This window comes from Zalophus californianus, chromosome 3, assembly GCF_009762305.2.
Source record: "Zalophus californianus isolate mZalCal1 chromosome 3, mZalCal1.pri.v2, whole genome shotgun sequence".
Classification (NCBI taxonomy): Eukaryota; Metazoa; Chordata; class Mammalia; order Carnivora; family Otariidae; genus Zalophus; species Zalophus californianus.
In genome coordinates, this window is record NC_045597.1 from 117144101 (window position 1) to 117167307 (window position 23207).

General features: G+C 39.0%; 1 protein-coding gene across 2 annotated transcripts; it reads right to left on the reverse strand.

Moving 5' to 3' along the window:
* Positions 1-7796: 7796 nt before the first annotated feature.
* NMI (N-myc and STAT interactor) lies at positions 7797-22209 on the reverse strand. 2 transcript variants are annotated; one of them, XM_027589149.2, is made up of 8 exons: positions 22040-22209; positions 16720-16809; positions 15669-15764; positions 13257-13419; positions 10241-10347; positions 9970-10156; positions 8966-9072; positions 7797-8201 (listed from the first exon to the last, which is right to left on the reverse strand). In XM_027589149.2, exons 2-8 carry the CDS (start codon positions 16801-16803, stop codon positions 7998-8000), a joined length of 948 nt encoding a protein of 315 aa, XP_027444950.1. In that variant the 5' UTR covers positions 16804-16809; positions 22040-22209; the 3' UTR covers positions 7797-7997. The 2 variants fall into 2 exon arrangements, with proteins under 2 accessions (XP_027444950.1, XP_027444951.1); XM_027589150.2 differs by lacking the exon at positions 15669-15764 and having other exon boundaries at positions 22040-22185.
* Between the last annotated feature and the right edge of the window lie 998 nt (positions 22210-23207).

Consider the following 23207-nt stretch of genomic DNA (forward strand, 5'->3'; position numbering starts at 1 on the left):
CACCGCTGAGCCAATATGTGGAACACATTTGCACTAGAGAGTTGCCTGGACCCATAACAAAATATATGGGAATGAAAAATAAAGCTCTGATGTTTTAAGCCACTGAATTTTCTTCAGCAATATCACCTAGCATACTAGAATAAAAGAACACCGTGAAAATATTTGCAAATGACACATCTAATAAAAGATTTGTATCTACCTTATACAAAGAACTATTACAACACAAAAAATAAGAAGACAATCCAACTTAAAAATGGACAAAAAATTGCAGAGACTTTTTTCAAAGAAGACACATGAATGGATAATATGCTCATGAAAATATACTCAGCATCATTAGTCATTAAAGAGATGCAAATTAAAACCACAATGACATACCACTCCACACTGACTAAAATGGCTATGATCAAAAAGATAATAACATGTTGTCAAGAATGTGGAGAAAGGAGAACTCTCATACATTGTTGGTGAGAAAGTAAAATGTTACAGCCATCTTTTAAAACAGTTTAGCAGTTTCTCAAAAAGTTAAGCATAAATTTACCACATGACCAGGAAATTTCACTCCTAGATAACTACCCAAGAGAAATGAAAACATATGTCCAAACTAAGACTGCCAGTGTTCATAACAACATTACATATAATAGCCAAGAAGTAGAAATAACCCAAATGACCATCAATTGCTCAAAGTATAAACAAAATGCAGTATATATCTACAATGTAATACTACTCAGTAATAAAAAGGAATGAAATACTAATACATGATACAAAGATGAAGCTCAAAAACATCGAGCAAAGCGAAAAAACCAGATACAAAAGGTCATATGTTGTATACTTCTGTTTAACCAGAAAAGACAAACATATGAAGAGAGAAAGCAGAAAAGAGGTGCCTTGGGCTGGAGGTGGGAACAAAATTAACTGTAAATGGACATGAGCACCATGATCCAAGCTGGGAACCTCTCCAGGCAATAACGAGAGGTGTAGGATTAGAGTCAGGATTAGAGTCAGGAGGGCAGGTCTACCCATGTGTGCCACGGAACCTGACTTAGAATGACCCTTAACCTGGTATGCCCCAACTATTCCAGCTTGTACGTGCTGACAGGGCACAGGACAATGCTACCCCCAAAATATGGCCATTTGGCATACTGTATATTTCAAACTGGGGGAATAAGAGAAAGGACATGTGCAAGAAGGACTTTCTGACATTCCCCTGAAGCAGGTCATAAAACCGTCCTGTGTTTTATGTAATCCTCATTCCTCCCTGTATCCAGAAGAAAGGAATAGCCTTACGTCCAAAGACACAAGGACACAAAAAAGAATCTGAATGAATAGGTCTTGCTGTTTCCCTTCGCTTATTACACTTAGCTAACACTCTTTGTCCTATCATCTCCAACTTTTTATGACTTTATACGTTTCATCAACTTTAGCATAGAAACCCTCAGGTTTGAGTATTTCTTTGGGTCTTTATGTCCTTATGCAGGCTCCCATATCACATAAAATTTAAGTAAATAAATTTCTGTGCTTTTCTCCTGTTAATTTGGTTGTATCAGTTTAATCTTCAGGCCCAGCCAGAGACTCTAAGAGGGTTAAGGAAACTTTTTTCTTCCCCTAGTGTGCCAAACAATCCTTGAGGAAGCATGACTCCAAATGTGGTCAAAATAATTCTAGCAGCTTATTACTGAAACTGCATCCAAAAAAATATTTTAATCTCTTACAGCCCCAGTTATGAGGACTCCCATCTCACTGTACTTTGCTCTGAATCATAGCTTAAGTAAAATCAAATTGACATTTTCCTGGGTGTTTATAATTTGTGATACCAAAAAAAAAAAATAAAACCCATTATTGGATATTTCACCTGTATCTTGTTAATTGTTTAATTTCATAAGATGTGGCATATATTGTGAAGATTTCTAAAAATAGCATGAGAAGAAAATAATTTTTAAAGGGGTAGTTCTCAATGCTGAAAGGGAACAATGAAATAGTCCTTATTGTACTTACAATAAAAGTACTGAGGGGTGCCTGGGTGACTCAGTCATTAAGCGTCCGCCTTCGGCTCGGGTCATGATCCCAGAGTCCTGGGATTGAGGCCCGCATCAGGCTCTCTGCTCAGCGGGAAGCCTGCTTCTCCCTCTCCCACTCCCCCTGCTTGTGTTCCTTCTCTCACTGTCTCTCTCTCTGTCAAGTGAATAAATAAAATCTTAAAAAAAAAAAAAGTACACACTGATGCCTACCTTTCAGGAAAGCAACTGTAGCCAAACGTATCAAGATCCTTAAAAAGAATTTGTATTCTTCACCCTATCAACCTAGTAATTATCACCTTGAAATAAGATTAAACTTGCAGAAAAAGATTTGTATTCCAGGATATAAACGGTTTATGTACATCATAGCACTTATAAATGTGAAAAATTGGAAACAATCTTGATGTCCTACAATAGAGAAATAATAACCCTAGAAATAGGTTATATTCACAAAATGGAATGTGATACATGATTGGGGAAAAAAATTGGAAAGGAGGACTTAAAAATGTTACCACTATCTGGGTGTGGATTTTTTTAAAAAGATTTTATTTATTTATTTGACAGAGAGAGCACAAGTAGGCAGAGTGGTAGATCGAGGGAGAGGGAGAAGCAGGCTTCCCCCTGAGCAGAGAGCCCGATTCGGGACTCGATCCCAGGACTCTGGGATCATGATCTGACCTGAAGGCAGACGCTTAACTGACTGAGCCACCCAGGTGCCCCTGGGTGTGGATTTTTGATGATTATTATCTTCATTATAGTTTGTGTATCTTTCAAGAATGAGCATCTTTTTTTTCAATACCAACCAGATATCATTAATGCTATTCATTGTATAGTTTTGGCTTCCTGCCTTCCAAACATGTGGTAGGATTGAACATCCAAGCTCCTTTATGGTTGGGTGGGGCCACATACTTAGTTCTGGTTGAGTTGTGAATGAAAAGGGCATTTCTGGGCCAAGAATTTAATTGCTATTTCAAGACACTTCAAAGCTCTTTTCCTCTGGCATGATATCCAGCAATAAAGTTCATGGTTGCTGGGGCGTTTGGGTGGTGCAGTCAGTTAAGCTTCTGACTCTAGATTTCCACTCAGGTGGATCTCATCGTCTTGAGATGGAGTCCTGCATCAGGCTCTTGCTGAGTGGGGAGTCTACTTGGGATTCTCTCTCCCTCTGCCCCTCCCACTCGTGCTGTCTCTCTCTCTCTGAAATAAATAAATCTTCAAAAAAAAAAAAAGTGGGGCGCCTGGGTGGCTCAGTCGTTAAGCATCTGCCTTCGGCTCAGGTCATGATCCCAGGATCCTGGGATCGAGCTCAGCGTCGGGCTCCCTGCTCTGCGGGAAGCCTGCTTCTCCCTCTCCCACTCCCCCTGCTTGTGTTCCCTCTCTCGCTGTGTCTCTCTCTGTCAAATAAATAAATAAAATCTTTAAAAAAAAAAGTTTGTGGTTGCTGTTAGTCTGGGTCCCTCTGAGTGTCTACCCCGAGCATTCTTTTTGTTGACCCATCATGGACATGTAGCATGACCAAGGAGTAAAATTTTGTTGTTTTGGTCTCCGAAATTGAGATAATTTGCCACACCGGCATCATATAATCTATCCTGATTGATACAGAACTGGTATTCTGGAGCATTGCTATAGTCAAAAGAAAAAAAAAAAAGACAATCCCCAACACAATCTAAAATACATGGCTTTGGTTTAGGGGCAGGTCATTAGAAAATAATTATCAGAGATTAGAAGGATGGTGATCCATATTATCTAGTGAAAAAACATTTGGTAAAACTGTCACATGTGATAGCTTGGAAGGCAGATAATGTACCTAATTAGCTTGTAGCTTTTTTAAAAAAGGGTGTGAAAAACAAAATTAGTAGCATATGTCTGTTACTGTTGAGTGCATCTGACAAAGTAATATAAAAAACGAATGAGCTTAGAAAAGAATCGGCCAGTTGGAAAGCCAAAATGAAAGGGAATAGAGAAATACAGAAATATGGGAATTTATAGGATGGAAGAAACAATACTTCTCATTCTCAAATGACAAAACCTTTGAGTAACAAAGGCTGATTAGAACTCTGCTTTATTGAAAGGATCAAATCAATAATCAAATCAAGCTTTGGATCTCTGAACAGATTAAGGTCCCTCAGAACAACAACAACAACAAAAACCAATAATTCAAAACAGAATCCAATAAACCCTTTCAGTTAGACAAACTGGCTCAGGGAAAAGAAAATAAAAGTGGTCTGATAGACTAAAGTACCTACAGTTAAGAGAGGGAGAGAAGAATAGGACCAAGAAAGCAGAGAATTATAACAACTCTAAAAAGGGAGTCTAGAAAAAACTGTCGATCTGGCTATTAGCACATGTAAACTGACCAAAATAAAATAGATTAGAAGCCTATTAAGTTTTTGAAGTGTAACAGCTAACTAGCTACCAGCCAGAGTAAAGAGACTGTGATGGTTCAAAACTTTAAAAATTTTGGTACCAAACATTGATCATAGATAGTGTGCTGAATGAATAAGGTTTGCAGCCTCCAAAAAGATATATTCTAGATATGGAAAAGGAGAATAATAAAAAAAGAAGAATGCCCAGGAGCTATACAGACAATGAGCAAGAGAAGAATTTCCAGAGTGGAATCATGGCTTACCCAAAATTCCACACTCGGGGTGTATGAAGCGTGTATCTACTCAGCGAGATTTCAGAATGATTTTGGCCCAGACTACATGTCCCCCATTCATCCCCTTTTCCAAATTCGAGAGTTTATTGCAGTTCTCTTGTTCCAGTTCCACTACTATCTACCATGGGGTGGGGTCTCTGGATAAAGGGGAGTAACATTCAGACTTGATATAGAAACTACCACATACCACCTAGAGTTCACGCACTTTGAGTTGGATACCACGACTTAATGGAACTTTTGGTTTTTCCACCCTAGGGTGTGGGTGAGTGTGTGTTTCGTGTATGAAGAAGAGCGATCCAAATATTGAAGATCATAGTACAGGAAAGACTACATTCATTAATATTCTGGCTCAACTGTATCTGGTTCTCCTCATTTTTACAAGACCGAATTTTCCAATCCCTTTTTGTTTCAATGAGGTCAGATGACTATTTCTGGCCAATGAGATGTGAGACAAAAGACATCATTACTTCTAAATTACAGCATTTAATTCCTGGTGCAAGACTGCAGACTTCGTTTTTCTACACCTCCATGTTTCTGGAAGTGTGTCTCAAGATGGGGTCTTAAGTGATTAGGACAAAAAGACTCCCCTCCCAACCTGTGTTGGACATTCAACATGAATGAGAATTAAACTTTTGTTTTGTTAGGCCCCTGAGATTCAGGAGGTTGTCATTACAGCATAGCCTAGGCTATCTTGACTGATAAGTCCACAAAAGGCAAGAGGGACTTGTGATTCTACAAATTCATCTTTCCTGACTTATAGGCTGACTGTCTAGGCTTTCGAACTTAATATGCAATAGTCAACACAGTATCTTCTGGTAAATTTTCAAAGGCAACTTTGCTCCTACAAAATCTCTAAAACTCTAGAAATAAGCAGGGTAGCCAGTGCTTGATTTCTGAGACCTTGCCAGATCACACAAGGGCGGAATGGTGAAAGGAGCCCGAGGGAAAAGTCTCACTTTCTACGATAAGTAGTATTTATATAAAAAAAAACAACCATTGTATATATTTAGAATTGAATGAGATAAACTATTTTATGGCCTGAAGAAGGTCCCCAAAGGAAACAAAAGTGACTATTTCAAACCTTGTCCTAAATGTTAGGAAAAAAATTCTTCCTGATTGGCAGTCTGCCACCGACTAAAAAATGATACCTTCTGTGTCAGTGAAGCCGTACCAATCAAAATTAATTAGGTTCTTTAAATTTTTCTTAATATTTTGAGGGGCTTGAAATAATCTTGCCATTCCCAAAGAACAACTGACATATGATGTTTTTCCTAAAACAGTGAAAATGTAGAGTTATTATACATTGCCCAGTTTTTAGGCACCATCTCTCATTCTAAAGAGAAATGTGAATGCAATGAGTACTTCTAACGGTAGCATAAAAACTTTAAAATCTAAAAATAAATAATCAGAAGCGAGCCAATTTTTTTTTTTAACTTTCCCTTTACTTTAGATGGCAGGCAGCATGGGGTAGGTTTAGGTTTAGAATCTTTTCTAAAGCATTTCATTTCTGCTAGCATTTTAATATGAATTTACTTCTGCTGTTGACTCTTTATGGAACACACTGTATAGGCTAAAAGCTGTTCCAACGTTCCTTTTTTTTTAATATTTTATTTATTTATTTGACAGAGAGAGAGAGACAGCGAGAGAGGGAACACAAGCAGGGGGAGTGGGAGAGGGAGAAGCAGGCCTCCCGCAGAGCGGGGAGCCCGATGCGGGACTTGATCCCACAACCCTGGGATCATGACCTGACCCAAAGGCAGACGCTTAACGACTGAGCCACCCAGGCGCCCCTGTTCCAACATTCTTTACCAAAGAGAATTTTACCTCCTCTGAACAGGAACCTCACCTCTCACTGTTTAGTTTCTACAACTTAAAACCAGTGGGATGCTAATGAACTGGGCGTCTCTCAAACTAAAATGTAAGCCCATACAGGGGAGTGTCAACGTCTAGTGCGTTGGGGTCCCTGGGTAAGGGTCGCGAAATCACCGGGACACAGGGGATGCAGAGCAAAGGCGGCACTTGCAACTGCATGCTGTCGTTTATTTTCCACATAGCTATATACTTGTAGCAATCAGGTAAGCATAACAATATGTACTTTCACACATAATGGGATTAAACTAACATCCTTGAAGAAAGATACATTAAAGAATTCTCTCAGCCACCCTTCCTCTGGAGACAGCATGTTGTTGTCCTAAGGAGGGACGCCTCTAATCTAGGCAAGAGCCACTTCTTGCAGATCCAGGCATTCAGAACTTGCAACATGAGATAAGGGGAAGAGAACATTTTCTTCTCCTTGCTCAGGTTTGCCTGGCTTTCCTAACTCTCACTGCAGTCCTTGAATGACCCTGGCTCGCAAGGGGCCTGCAAGCCTATGCCATCTCAGGGGAGCTCCTCAGGGGTTCCTCAGCATCTAGCCTGATGAGTGATGAGCCACTAGCTTTGCATTTACCTTTATTCCAAGGATGTCATTTTGTTAAACATTCTTTCCATCTTAAGTGTAAAAGAGAAAATTATGGTCTTTACAAGTTCTATTTGGAGAAGATGTTTTGGAAAGAATCGGGACACTTGGCACTCTGGGCGAAGAAAATTTCAAGTAAAAAGACCACACTCAGCTCTGAAAAATACCTCTGGGGCTGTGGAGGAAAATGCTATATAATGGGAAAGTGGGAAATGCTTGCTCTTGAAGTCCCTCGAAAGTCAAGTCTACAGAAATCACAAACAGCTGAATGTAACATTTCTTTTGGGAAATGTCAGGAGTCAAGTCTGCATATTGGTGGACTTGGGGCCAAAAGAGAATTGGCCCACATGCTCATGACCAAAGGAGCCAACACAGCAGGGGGACAATTGCATCACTTATGGCTGATTTCAATGGACATGGCACCAAGCCACATAATTTATGAACAAATAAAACTGTTTTTAATGCAGTGCACTTACTGCATTTATAAGCATGCAGCAGAGTTTGAAACAAAGAACAATTCAAAAACAAGGAAATGTATTTTGTATCTAAGAATAAGTGGCCACTAAAGAATTAAAGTCTTCATTCTTTTTTTTTTAAAGATTTTATTTATTTATTTGAGAGAAAGAATGAGAGAGAGAGAGAGAGAGCACATGCGAGGGGGGAGGGTCAGAGGGAGAAGCAGACTCCCCGCTGAGCAGGGAGCCCGATGCGGGACTCGATCCCGGGACTCCAGGATCATGACCCGAGCCGAAGGCAGTCGCTTAACCAACTGAGCCACCCAGGCGCCCTGAAGTCTTCATTCTTTAAAGGAAAAGGGATATTCATTTTTGTCAAACTGACAGTGATTTGGGCTCAGAGGCTCTAATATTCAGACCATTCCATTCCTCTCTTCTTCAAAGTACGTGATGTAAGGTTGACCTAGAGAACATTTGACCACTTCCACCTCTCCACCTCCGTTCGTCTTCCGTTGAAAGTGAATGTTAACTAAATCCTGTAAAAGTTCTTCATCCATCATCTGAAGATCTTCCATTCCAGTCAGAAGCACCGTCCTCTCCGATATTCCCGAAAATACCTAAAAAGGAAAATTAAAAAGATAAATAGAAAGTTTTCTAAGAGCTTTGAATTACAAAACTTTAGACTTATAAAGCTCTGCTTCATATCTTGGACCTTATCTTAGAAGACACCAGGAGCCTCAGCAAGATGTTTCACGCAAGAGAAAATCCGAGTCAGATCTGAATTTCAGAAAGATAACTCTGGTGGCATTATGATGAATAGCGGAAAGACAGGCATCTCTATGGACAGAAAGACCAGTGAGACAGGTAGCCAGAGGGGCCAGTGACAAGACTGAGTGACCAGATGAATGTGGGAGGTGAAGCAAAATGAAGAATTCAGCATGAGTTGTAGCTTTCAGGATGGTGAACTAGGTAGATGGGGGTGCCACTTAATACCTAGGTAGGAACAGAAAAAAGGAATAGGTCTGGGGTCAAGATAATGAGTTCAGAGAAAATGAGCGGGAAGAATTGTTTTTAATGCCCAAGGATAGTAGACACACAAGAGAAATGTAGCTATGTCTCCACATATAAAAATATCATACCATTACCTGAGTAGTTTCAGGTTTTACAAAGTATGTAAGAAATTAAATAAGGTACAGTTTTGCATTAAAGTATTTTTTTAAAAGACAAACTTATTTTGCACCAAGCAGATATGAAGAAACTATTTTTTGAGATTGCTCACTAATAAGATTCAACAGGAACAGACTCACAACTTTTTCTTTATTTTTTTGTGGGGTGGGTTGAGCTGTAAGTTCCCAAAATGAAGGAAAAGAGATGACTTTACCTGAAAATTTTTCAAGTGTGTTTCTGTGTATGGAGAAACAGTAACTCTATAGCAGTTTTGATTTATATAAAGCGGATAGTCTTTCTTTTTCAAAATCTTGTCAGCAACTAGAAGTAAATTTTTTAAAAATTATTTTCTTTTTTATATCATAGACATTTTCAACCAAAGTTAAAACTTTCTTCAAACAGAACATCACAGTAAACAGTGAACTGAGTGTTTTTAAAAATTCTACAATCCACTTCACAGTACATAATTTTGAAAAATACAAGACCCAACAATAATGAGGTTTAATAGATCCTTCTGTCTTGAACTATCCACTACAATCAGTGCAGACAGCTGTGATGTCCTCAGATCTATCTTGAGCTACACAAAATGCAAAATAACCGTCTGCAAAAAGTAACCTGCCCCCCATCATCCTAACAAGACTGCGAGTTTCCCAGTTGCTAAAGAAGTATAACTGAAAATTATGATTAGAATACTATACCTATAGGGACACCTGGGTGGTTTAATCAGTTAAGTGTCTGCCTTCAGCTCAGGTCATGATCCCAGGGTCCTGGGATCAAGCCCCGCATCGGGCTCCCTGCTCCGCGGGAAGCCTGCTTCTCCCTCTCCCACTCCCCCTGCTTGTGTTCCCTCTCTCCCTGTGTTTCTCTCTGTCAAATAAATAAAAGCTTAAATAAATAAATAAATAAATAAATAAATAAATAAATAAATAAATCTTTAAAAGAAAAAGGGCGCCTGAGTGGCTCAGACGTTGAGTGTCTGCCTTCGGCCCAGGTTATGATCCCAGGGTCCTGGGAAGGAGCCCCGCGTCAGGCTCCCTGCTCATGGGAAGCCTGCTTCTCCCTCTCCTGCCCCCCCCCCCCCGCTTGTGCACTCTCTTGCTCTCTCTCTCTCTGTCAAATAAATAAATAAAAATCTACAAAAAAAGAAAAAAAGAAAAGAAATGGCAGAACATAATTTAAATGGTGAAGTATTTTTTAACTACCTAAATGGGCAAATACCTCCAGTTTCCACAAATGTGATCATGGCACTCCGTGACTGCTTATCATACTGCACGCATTGCACTTCCCCGCCTCCGTTTATGGACTTAGAAAAGCTCAGTTCTAGCTTGTCTCTCATCTGATCTTCCGGCAATCCGTCAGGAATGTCAGTAACATTGATCTTCACTGTAGAGTATTCTTCATGAACCTGGGAAATCATTTCATATTCAACAATAGGGGTGAGAAAAGTGACACCTAACAGAATTCTAAAAAGCTATAATCAGCATGTTACCTGGAATCTGACTCCTGAATTTAATGGAACGGGCTTGGCCAAAACCTCCACATCTACATCCTTTATCTTCACATAATGCTTCCCCATCCTGATGATGTTTTGGGCAACTGAAAAACAATTTGGGAGTATTAATTGCCAATATTTTGATAAATGTTTTCACTTTGGGTTTAAGAACAAATTATCCTAAATATTTTAAATTTTCTTTAATAAAGGATCTAATTTTTAAAAATTTCCTAGGACTTCCAAGTGTTATTGGTCTTGCCACCAAAGTGGCAAATAAATACATTAATGTCAAAAATGTCAAAATACATCAGCAAAAATTACCAAGTAGCCAAAAGGTACAAACTTCCAGTTATAAGATACATAAGTACCAGGATTGTAATGTACAACATCCTGTGTGATATACAGGAAAGTTGTTAAGAGGTGTAGGATCCTAAGCATTCTCATTACAGCAAAAAAAAAGCTTTTCCTTTTTTTTTTTTCCTTTTTTTTGAATCTATGGGAGTTCTGTTTATTGTACCCATGTGAGAAGATGGATGTTGGCTCTACCTGCTGTGGTCACTGTTGCACAATATACGTAATCAAACCATCATGCCATACACCTTAAACTTAGTGACATTCGTCAATTATTTCTCAGTAAAACTGGAAAAAAACTATAATGTAGAAAGTCTCATCAAGTTCTAGATTCATCTCTTAAGAGATAAGCCTGGTGATCCTTCAGAAATTCATATATTACTTCAGCACAGCCACACACCCTTTAGAATTCCCCTGTTAACAGAATGATGAGAGAATTCCCTTAGTATATTAATTGAAGCACAGCCAGAAACTTCTTCCATGTTGAGTAAGTAGGAAAAAGTTGTGTGGGTCAGTGGCATTCTGACAATCTTATTTATCATTTGTCACTTCTCTTTAATGTTATAAACACCAAAGAAATAAATATTCATTTTTGTCTTTCCTAAGAATGATATAGTAAAGACCACATAGGTTTGAATATCAAAGTGTGAGTCTTTTTTTTTTTTTTTGCTGTATTTAATGAGGAATTCTACTTTTGCTAAAATGCTTTTGAGATCACTTTATTAGAAAGATGATAGCCTATGCCAATCACAAAACTACCAAATCTAATTTATTTGTGCAAATGGGAGAGGCTCAGTAATGTCATTATGCCAAAAATCATTAAAACTCCAGATAGCAATTATATTTCAGTTTAAAATGCATGTGGGTGTGCATTTATTTTTAATTGTGTGACATGAGAGGTTATAACACTTCAGTTGTTAATACAGAGCCGTTTGCTCTAATTTGTCATAAAGATAAGAGATGCCCACTCTGGTCGTATAAATCTCACATGTTTATGACAACCAGACAGCACACACATCACAGCTGAAGGCCGAGAGAAACAGTCTAAAAGGCAGGGCGTTGTCATGTGGGAATTCACACTCATTGTACCATGATATGACTCGATAACTTGAATTTCAACTTTTTTTTTTATTAATGACAACAGGCAACAATAACAGAAAATGTCAATTAAGTAATACTTAGATGATGCCCTTTCCCTCCCACAGCCCCCACCCAAACCTCCAACATCTGGTGATCTGACGCAGCTGAGGACCGCTTGCGTTTCAACTTTTGTGACTCTATCAAAAGCCAACTCCTGTTTAATTGTGTATAAGCCCAAAGTTGTCCCAGGAGAGCAAGCCCTCAGAGCCGTGCCCAGAATGGAAGCAGCGATGCAGCTGTTTCTGAAGACAACCCTGGTCCCAGCATTCCCGGGTAATTCCTGTGCAGGATCCCTGCCTCCCAAACCCTCGCTTCTGTCTTTTGGCTATATCCCCATTACCATTGCCAACTGCCAACACAGGGCTCTTGGCCTCCTCCTCTACCCTCAGCTCAAGGGTAGACCCAGGGTGGACCCATGGTGAACCAACAGTATGTGCATATACTGACCTGCTAGAATGCCTTTCTTTTTAATATTTATTTTCAGGCTATAGTGACAGACCAGGTATAAGGAGATAGAAGTTATAATCCTAGATTCTCAGAATCTGACCACCAGAAGGGCTTAAGACCATCTGGTCCCACCCCATAACTAGACATATATAAGACTGAAGGCCTGGAAGAGTGGTCTGCTCCAAGGACTGTTGGTCCAGTACAAGGCACATGGGTGCTCATGGGTTTGGCTCTCGGTTTTGCAATTTTTAACTGTATGGACCTTGAGCAAGTTCTTTATCTTCTTCAAGTTTCAATTTCCTTATCTGGAAAATTCCTAATGAGTAGCAATAATGACAGCTAACATTTATTAAGTGTTTATTATGTGTCAGACACCATGCTAAGTATTATGTCAGCATTTCTCACTTAATACTCAACCCAAACTCAAGAGGTAGGGACTACCACAAAGCCTATCATAAAAATCTGAGATTTAGAAAGAACCCAACCCAAATCACACACCTAGAAATGGGCTAAGCTGACACTGAAGACCAGATTGTCCTAATGTGCCCCCAGCTCTGAACAGGGTCCTACACCATGTCAGACTTAGCAAACATCAGGTCCCATTCCCAAATGGGAATGGGCTCTTTCCAGTCACTGGTCACATACCCTTGGGCTCTTTCCAGTCACTGGTCACGTACCCTTAGGTAAATCACTTAAACACCCGAGAATCTGTTTTCTTAGTAATAAGACGTAAACCACAATTCTCCTATCATATTGCTTTCACAGAGTCATGTGAGTATAAAATGAGATGTCTGAAAGAACTGTCTGAGAACTGTGTAGAGCTCTACTAGCTTAAGAGATTATTACTAGTATCATTTGGAGGTAGCAGGTGGAGTAGAAAGAAGAAAGATGCTGAGACATTTTTGTCTCAGTTTTCTCATCATAAAATGGGGATAATCCAGGGTGTCACTATGAGATGAGATGAAATGATAGACATAAAAATTGGAAAGCAATAGCCAAATATCTAAGAAAGCTCTTTGAAAGTTTCAGTGCTTTCCAAAAGTAACATGGTCAAATTTCTGAACATTATTCATACCTTCTTCTTTTTCAAAAGTGATAAGAGCTTGTCCTTTCTGTAGCTCATAAGGAACTTGCGAGCTCACTTGAAATGAACAGGAGATATTTAAAAACTGGCTGTCATTCTCAGGATTCTCTAAAGATGTGAATTTCACCTTTGTTTCAGGAATATCCTCTTTAATCTAATTTAAACAGAAATGTTTGATTAAAATCAAGACAAGAAATAACTTAAGCCCTTCTTGTGATAATGTGATTTGATCATCCAGTAATTCATTCTCCACTGATTTCAGAATCCCTCCGAATACCGAGTATGGTCTTATTTAATATCTTTAGTAATTACTTCTTCCTAGGTAAGTACTCAGTAATCTAATCAGATGCTGATCCTTTAATATTATTTCCCAGATGAAACTGTAAATATATAATCTCTCACTTTTTCTAATCAATGTTTAAACTAGCCAATATTGTATAGTGTTCGATTCTAAAGCCTACATCACTCCTACAGATATGTACCTTTTAAACAATTGTACCAAAAATAGGCTATCTTACAAGGGAATCATTAGACAGTACATTTACTCTCACTACAAAGCAGTATAAATTAGAGTTGAGTATATACCATGTTTATTCTGATAGCAAGCCCAGATAATTTTATCCAAAAAGAAAAACTCCTGAATCATATCATTTAACAATCATCAAATTTAAATTCCCCCTTCCCAACACCTGCCCATCAACTTTTTAACCATCATCAAACTTAGGTTTATAAAAATGTAAGGGACACTATCAACAAAATTCATAATCTGAAGGATAAAGTTACTGGTTATACTTATCTGTTTAAAATCATTGGGATTAACAAGCATATACAACTGTACATAAATACACAGATGAATCTGTTGTTTGCATTTCTATTTCCCATAATCATTTTACATGCTGAAAGAAAATGTTTGTGTTATCACAAAGGGGTTAGAAATATTCAATGAGTTATCAGACCTAATCTCACATTTGTTCTATTATCTTCACACATAACCTCCGTAGAATTTCTGATTACCATAAGTCCAATTTCAAAACAATTGGCAGTGTCTGAGAAAAGGCAGTGTTTCCCAATAATGTGGAAATACCCAACATAATGCTGAAAAGTCGACAGCTTTTGGATGAGAGTGCCTGATTCTGGTCTTGGGCACACTTGGCCAGGAGCAGCTCACCTATGCTCTCTAGACCACAGTTTCAGTCCTCTGTAAATTGGGTCAGCTGAGCTGGCTGGGTTCCCAAGGCCTTTTGAGTTGTAGGACTAAGTGATTCCTCTCCAGTCTGAGAAGTAACCAGAACTGTAACAGAGTGTTCGCTAAGTCCCATCAACGTGGGTGATATTCAATATCCTACCCCCCATTTCGGAAACAAAAAGTGACAATGTTTTAAGCACTTAAATTGTTTAAAGACAGAGTTTTTTTTAACAATATGAGTTGTTATGAAGAATAAAGGGGTGAAAGTTATATCTAACTCAAATACAGGAGAATTTAGGAGAGAACTTAAATGGTGTAGATATATATCCAATTGTTTTAAACTGTGAAATTCATTTAAATTACTTGGATGAGAAGAGAAATAAAGGAACTTAGTGAGAAGACCAAGAATTTGATCCAAAAATGACTGATAATGACCATCATTTTTTTTTTTGTTTTTGCATTAACATACACACATAAAAAATAAAAATATAGGGGCGCCTGGGTGGCTCAGTCATTAAGCATCTGCCTTCGGCTCAGATCACGATCCCAGAGTCCTGGGATTGAGCCCCGCATCAGGCTCCCTGCTCTGCGGAAGCCTGCTTTTCCCTCTCTCACTCCTCTTGCTTGTGTTTCTTCTCTCACTTTGTCTCTCTCTGTCAAATAAATAAATAAAATCTTAAAAAATAAAAAAAATAAGTATACATAAATTTAAAAACTGTATTATCAGAGATGTACAGCCAGATGAAACTTTACAAAGTGATCACACACATGTGACCAGAACCCTGATCAATAAACAGAACATGACCAACACCCCAGATGCCTCCTTGAGCTCCCTTCCAGTTTCTACCTGCCTCCAAGGGTAACCAGGATGCTAACTTCTAACACCCTACTTTTGTGCTTTATTTAAATGCAAGCATATGGTGTGCCCTCTTTTATCTTTTTTGGCTCAACACTGTATCTATGAAATTCATCCATGTGGCTGCATATAGTTGTAGTCTGTTCATTCCCATTGCTGTGTAGTATTCCATTGTGTGAATACACCCCAAATTAATAATTCATTCTACTATGGAGGGACAGTTGAGTTGTTGGGGCTATTACAAACAATGGTGCCATCAATGACCACAATGTTTTAAAAGTGAATTTTGTGTAACTAAATTGATTTTTCTGAAAAATGGTGTCATTTAAAAATGTGATACATAAAATAATTAAGGAGGTACCTGGGAGTTTATGGTGGCTTCTTGTAACTCAGTTTCAAGCCTTTGGATCTCCTCCTTTAACTGAGTATTTTCCTTTGCAATTTCATCAATTAATCTCTAAAAAAAATCAAACACCAAAAAATTCAACAGCCTCTGACCTCATTTTTCTAAACGAACTGAAGAAGCTAAATTTCTATCACCCTAATAAAGGCAAAGAAAGACATCATCACCTGTTGATTCTCCTACCTCTGATATATTTTATTTTCTCCTTTATACAAGCAGGGAAACTACCTTTCACACTAAACCAGAATCACAGAAATTTTTGTAGTAGAGCAAGGATTGAGAGCCAGACCTCAATCTTATCAACTCCTTTCCTGGTTATTTGTGACAACAATATGACTTTTACGTTGCACTGTAGGGGAGCCTGGGTACACAGTCACTGGAGCATCTGACTCTTGGTTTCAACTCAGGTCATGGTCTCAAGGTCATGAGATTGAGCTCTGTGTTGGACTCTGCGCTCAGTGTGGAGTCAGCTTGGGACTCTCTTTCTCTCCCTCCCTCTGCCCCTACCACCCCCCACCCCCAGCTCATGCTTGCATGTGCTCTCTCTCTCTAAAATAAATAAATATATCTTTAAAAAATAAACAAATAAATTGCACCTAATTGTGGAATATGTTACTTGGGGGCAATCAAAAAATGTTTTTGCTGTGAGTCCCACAGTACAGCTGCCTTGACACGCCAGGCATATGGCCCTGAGTAAGTGGCTTAAGCTACTTGAGCCTCCATCCCCTCTTGGGGTCTGATCAGATAATTGCTAACTAAGCTCTTAATTTCTGGGTGTAAATCAAAGAAGGACAGAGGGAAGGAAAAAACAGCTAATGTTGAAGCCTTGTAAAAGAAAGAATAGAAATATGATTATTTTTGTAAGGCTTGAATAATGGAGGAATAAATTTTTGAAAACCTTAAAATCTTCCCAAATTCAAAGTAATGTTGGGCAAAAACATACAAAACATGCCTCACTGTAAAACTAATAGATATAAATTAATTTTTAATAGGACCCAGTAATTTTTACCTCTCTTTGTTCATCTTTCATGAATCCTTCATCTGACCAAGGCTCCTTAAGAACTTGCTTTTTGTTATCTTCATCAGCTGCCATGATTACCTAATTATTACAAAAAGTAAATATTTTTAAAACTAGTACATATACGCAAATTCAAGAAAAAAGAAAAAATTTTACCCTTTTACAGAAAAAGAAATATCTCTTCTTTGCTGTATCTTTTTTCCTATCATCAAAGTCTTTATTATCATGTGGCTTATATTTGAACAGAGTCTATATTTCAAATAACTTTCACACCTATAAATATATAAAAGGGTTCTAAAGATCGTTTGCTTTTCAACACAATAATAGAAAATGATAGGTATTAACATTCCTTTGAGGTTCACATCTTAATCATATTATGGTGCCCCATTTTAAAAGATTACTATTTTGGTCTTTTCAAAGGTTTTAATTTAAACACCCAATTCTCCCTATTGTATTTCCCAAATGTAAATGCAGTAAAAAGGCCCCCCCCAAACTCCTCTACATGTACAGTAGTTCTTTTCAAATTTTTTTAAGTAGGCTCCACACCCAGCATGGAGCCCAGTGCGGGGCTCAAACCCACAAGCCTGAGATCAAGATCCAGGCCGAAATCAAGTCAGATGCTTAACCAACTGAGCCACCCAGGAGTCCCTACATGTACCCAGTTCTTATCTGGAGTTTTCACAAATCCTCCCTAGTCCATACACCTGAATAAGAAAAAAATTACATCTTTACTTATAATAATCTCTGATTGAAACTTAGCATTCTCTTCAAATATGAATATAGGCAACAAGCCACATAGCGTTTGCAAAAGTTCCCAATACGGCACAAATATTTTCATAAAATGTTTTAACTATTGCAGATATCCTGAAATACTTTTTGTCTAAAACCTTCCTTCAAAATTATGGTAGTTACTGGGGCGCCTGGGTGGCTCAGTCGTTAAGCATCTGCCTTTAGCTCAGGTCATGATCCCAGGGTCCTGGGATGGAGCCCATGTTATCAGGCTCTCTGCTCAGCAGGAAACCTGCTTCTCCCTCTCCCACTTCCCCTGCTTGTGTTCCCTCTCTCGCTGTGTCTCTGTCAAATAAATAAATAAAATATTTTAAAAAAAATTATGGTAGTTATTAAACTCACTACTAGGTCTTATACTGTAATATATTGATATATGTTACTATATCAAAAATTTGTTTTTTAATATTCTGATAATCATATTTCAATATAATTGGTTTCCTTTGTAATTCTACATATTTTTTTTTAAAGATTGTTATTTATTTCACAGAGAGAGACACAGCGAGAGAGGGAACACAAGCAGGGGGAGTGGGAGAGGGAGAAGCAGGCTTCCTGCCGAGCAGGGAGCCCGATGCGGGGCTCGATCCCAGGACCCTGAGATCATGACCTGAGCTGAAGGCAGACGCTTAACGACTGAGCCACCCAGGCGCCCCTGTAATTGCACATATTTTATTTTATACATTGAAAAACTTTTTTTTTTAAAGGCCCATGAGCTTTATCAGACTGGGAAGGAATCCAGGGCACAAAAAAAGTAAAGAACATTTGCCTGCATATGAATTTACTGAGATGGAGAGGTCCCAGATCAAAAATGAGACAAGGAATATCATAACTGCTTTTATTGCTTTAGAAGCACATTAATACCCAGTTTGTGATATAATCCTCTAAAATTTCAAGTAGGTAAATTCTCACTATTCCTGTAGAAGAAACAGGAAAAATATTTATTCCTCCTTAAAAAAAAAAAAAAAATAGAAGACTGGCAAAAAATTAGTGTGAACACAAGCAGTGTCCAAAAACAGAGGGGATCATATAGCATATGATCTTGGTTTCTAATCTATCTTCCAATAAAAGGAACCAGGATTCCCTGGAGCAATGGCTGATTCTACCCATGGGCCAGGAAATATACAAGATAAGCCTGGAGCTTCCAGTGGCCAAAGGTACATGAAGGGGATTTTCAAGTAAGTAAATATACAGAGGATAAAAGAAGCCAGGTTTTTCATTGCCAGGTAAGTTAATTATAAATATAGAAAGACAGAAAACTAGAATGAATGCTATGGGTTGGAACTGGAACTATCGGTATAAGCTCATGATTTCCAATAGAATGAGAGAAAGATACAGAGATATAAATATATATATGTGTGTGTGCTCACATATACACATACGTATATCTATCTGTATATATATTCCCTAGCTCTGCCTGCTCAGAGGGCCTAGCAGCAATGAGCACACCTAACACCCAGAATTTGGTTTCTAATACTGTTTTCCCTTACAAGGAACCAAGGCTTTTTAGAGAAATGGTTGATTCCAGGACTGGGACAAGAAAAATACAAAATAAGCACCTTATACTGCCAGAAAGCAAGAAAATGCTCAGTGAATGAGGGCATGTTAAAAAAAAAAAAAAAAGAAAAGAAAAAAAACACAGAATCCAGCCTGAGGAGGTTCTCACTAGCCAAGTCTAAGAATAAATTAAGCATAAAAAAATAATGACACTAATGATTAAATCCACTGAGGAAAATAAAAAACTATGAGTCCATACTGACATACATACATACATACACAAATTGAAATTTTGGTGAGAAAAGGACCACATAGTTAGTTTCAAAATACTTCCCCATAAAATACTTATTAATTTCAAAGCGGGAAAAGTAGCTTTACATTGAAGAAGCCAGGCAGACACCACCATAATAAAATAATCAAAGTAAATAATGAGATAAGTCAAAATCATCTGCCATCTGATAGAGTGCACTTAGAACACAGCTCGACTTCTATGATATTCCTAAAATACATAATCTGAATCTCAGCATGAGGAAACATTAGACAAACTGGCCTGTTCTCTTCAAAAGTGTTAAGTTCATGAAAGCCAAGGAAAGGCTGAGAAACTCTTCCAGACAGGAGACTAAAGGGACATCACAACTAAATGCAATGCATGACTCTGAATTAGGTCCTTTTGCTATATAGGATATCATTGGCATAACTGTCAAAATGTTGAATTGGATCCAAGGATTACATGGCAGTAATGTATCAATATAATTTCCTGATTTTGATTACTGAATTTTAGTTATGTAGAGAATACCTTTTTTCTAGGAAATATATATTCAAGAATTCCAGGGTAATGGGTCTTGAAGTTAGAATCTTATTCTCAAATAATTCAGGAAAAACAGAAACTGTTTTTATTGTACTTGCAACTTTTCTGTAAGTTTGAGATGGTTTCAAAATACATCAGTAGCTCCCTATTGCACCAACTGCAGAGTCCTTACGACACCCAACAGTCATCCAAGGTCTTACACAATCTAACCAAAACTTACTTTCTAGTCTTATTTAGACAACTTCTAGACTAAGTACCCTAACCACACTAAACACTCAAAGGGTCCCTCTTCTCCCTTCTGGTCCCTTAATACGTCACATCCTTCCTCTGCTCCCAACCTTAATGAAATTCTACGGTTCTTCAAGGTCTACTCCAAGTTTCCCCCAAGTTTTTAAAGCCTTTTCTGATTCCCCTACAGGACATTACTTCTCCCTCTTTTAGCTCTTTTGGAGAGCTTTAATTATTTGTGTACCCGTGTCATTTTCCATGACTAGATGGTCATGACGTTGAGGCTAAGAACCATGCCCACTCCTCCTTGCATCCATTCAGAGAATATAAGCACACACACTGAAAACAATATTTACAGAATTGCGTGGTATCTTGACTAGTACTTGTTTTGTTCAGGACATCCCATGCATATGAAGTTTTGTTATTACATTTCCAGAAAGCAGAAATGGCAACATTTTTTATTTTTTTTTAAATCAATATTCTTAAAAGCTTGTAATGAAGACTCTCAATATATTTAACTCATATAAATGGTCTACTACATAATATTCCCAGAACTTTTTTTTGGTATATTTAGGGTCTGGATACTTTCTTTCTTCGCATGAGTGGGATGTACAGTAATAGGTTACCTTTCATGCCATTATATGGTAGGCAAAATAATGACCCTCTCAAACATACCCACTCTTAATCCCCAGAATCTATGAATATGTCAGATTACAATCAAGGTTGTAGATTGAATTAAAGCTGACTTTAATATGAAAATCATCCTGAATTATCCATAGGGCCAATATTATCATGAGGGCCCTTAAAAGTAAAAGAGGAAAGCAAAAGAGCAGAGTCAGAGTGAGGTGTGACAACAGAATAAAGATCAGAGAGATGCAGTGTTGCTGCCTTTTTAGATGGAGGAAGGGCAGCACTAAGCAGAGGAAGGTGGGCAACATACAGAAGCTGGGGGAAAAAAAAAAAACAACAGAAAATAGATTCACCCCAGTAGCCTCCAGAAAGGAAGGCAACCCTGTAGACAACTTGATTTTAGGCCAGTGGGATCCAGGTTGGACTTCTAACCTACAGACTGTTAAGATAATTTGTGGTTTGTTGTTGTTGTTGTTTTTAAGATTTTATTTATTTATCAGAGACAGAGCACAAGCAGGGGGAATGATAGGCAGAGGGAGAAGCAGGCTCCCCGCTGAGCAAGGAGCTGAGTATGGGACTTGCTCCCAGGACCCCAGGATCACAACCCCAGCCAAAGGCAGATGTCCAACCAACTGAGCCACCCAGCCTTCCCTAACTTTGTGGTTTCTAAACCACTAAGTCGGTGGTCATTGTTATCACCACCACCCACCTGTCACCTATTTTCCTATTATACTCATATCCCTTCGTGCCAGGTCTGACGGAATGAAATCTTTCCATGTGCATGCCTGGCAGCAAAATAAAGGAAACGAAGGGCTGGAAGAAAGGAGGGGGTGATTAATACAATGGTGATACACATATATAGTTTAAAAAAAAAAAGTATACATGTTCTATAGACAGAAAAACATCGTGTTCTCCTTTAGATGTCTCTTTTGAGAAAATCCCTGCATATTCCGAAAAGTAAGGCACAGCTGCCAAACCTTGCACCTGCCAAGGAGAGTAAATCTCCTTAAGCAATCAAGTTTCCCTAAGAACTATCTTGGGAGACACTACGGAAACAGTGGGGAAACACAAACCATTTTACATTTCAATTTCCGAAATTAAGCAAACCACTCTAAGAAGACGAGGTCAAGGGCGGCGGCTGAGGGGTGGGGAAAGGAGCGCGGGAGGGATGGGGTAGGGGGGCCCGATTGACCCAGCCCGCCTCACCCCCACCCCGGCTGCCGCGTCCCGTAGCGACCCGCTAGCTCCCCGCGCGGCGCGTCCTGCCTTGCAGTGGGCAGCCCCGCGGAACACGCCTCCCTCCCCACCCGGGCTTCTCTAGGAGCAGGGATGGCAGCCGGGGAACCCGGCAGGGCGCCCACTCACCCGCCTCGCCGGTGAAAGGCAGCGCGGCGAGCCCAGCGCGCCCGCCCTTCCGGGAAAGCGGGTTGGGCGGCGCGCCGAGCGAGCGCCCGCCCGACTGGCCAGGAGCCCCGCGGGCTGGGCGGGCCGCCCGGGTCCCCGAGGCCGGCGCGGCCTGGTTCCCGAGAGGGCTCATCACTCCGATCAACAGCTGGGTTCCTAAAACAAAAAAAGAAGAGGGAGAAAAGGAAGGGAAGGAAAAGAAAGCTCTGCTCAAATGGGGATTTTCTTTAAAACTAACCACTGTTTGGAATACCAAATATGGTGTTTCCAATGAATAATTACTAACGAGTTACAAGTATTTTCAGTTTCGATTTTTAAAACACGGTTCTTTTGATGTAGAAGTTAAACATTGGGTAACAAAGCCGGGAGGGGTTTGGGCGAAATAGGTGAAGGATTAAACAGGTACAAACTTCCAGTTATAAATTAGTAACAGAGATAAAATGTACAGCATAGGGAATACAGTAAATATTGTAATAACTCTGTATGGTGACAGATGGTAACTAGGCTTATCATGGGGGTCATTTCCCGATATAAAAATATCAAATCACTATGACTACACCTAAAACTAATAGGATATAGTAAGTCAACTATACTTAAATTAAAAACTAAAAGTGCTTCTTTGTTTTGAGAGGGTCTGTCCAAAAAGTACTCCTGAAGTTTGCATAAGCACTAATTTCAGGACATGTTTTTTTAAAAAAAATCACTCTTTTTATCTGTATATTACTGGACATACTGTTGAAAAAATGGATAGAAACCAAATAAGGGGGCGCCTGGGTGGCTCAGTCGTTAAGCGTCCGCCTTCAGATCAGGTCATGATCCCCGTGTCCTGGGATTGAGCCTGGCATGGGCTCCCTGCTCCGCGGGAAACCTGCTTCTCCCTCTCCCACTCCCCCTGCTTATGTTCCCTCTCTTGCTGTGTCCCTCTCTGTCAAATAAATAAAAATCTTAAAAAAAAAAAAAACAAATAAGGTCAAAGTGGAAGTCTCTCTTCAAGATAGTAACTCTCACTGTAATTTATTGGTCATTATAACCCCAATCTACAAATATTTACAGCCAGTACAAGGTCGGTTTTTGTCTTTTGCAACATCTTCCAGGCTATGAAGTTGGGAAAGCTGTGGTGTTCACTTGG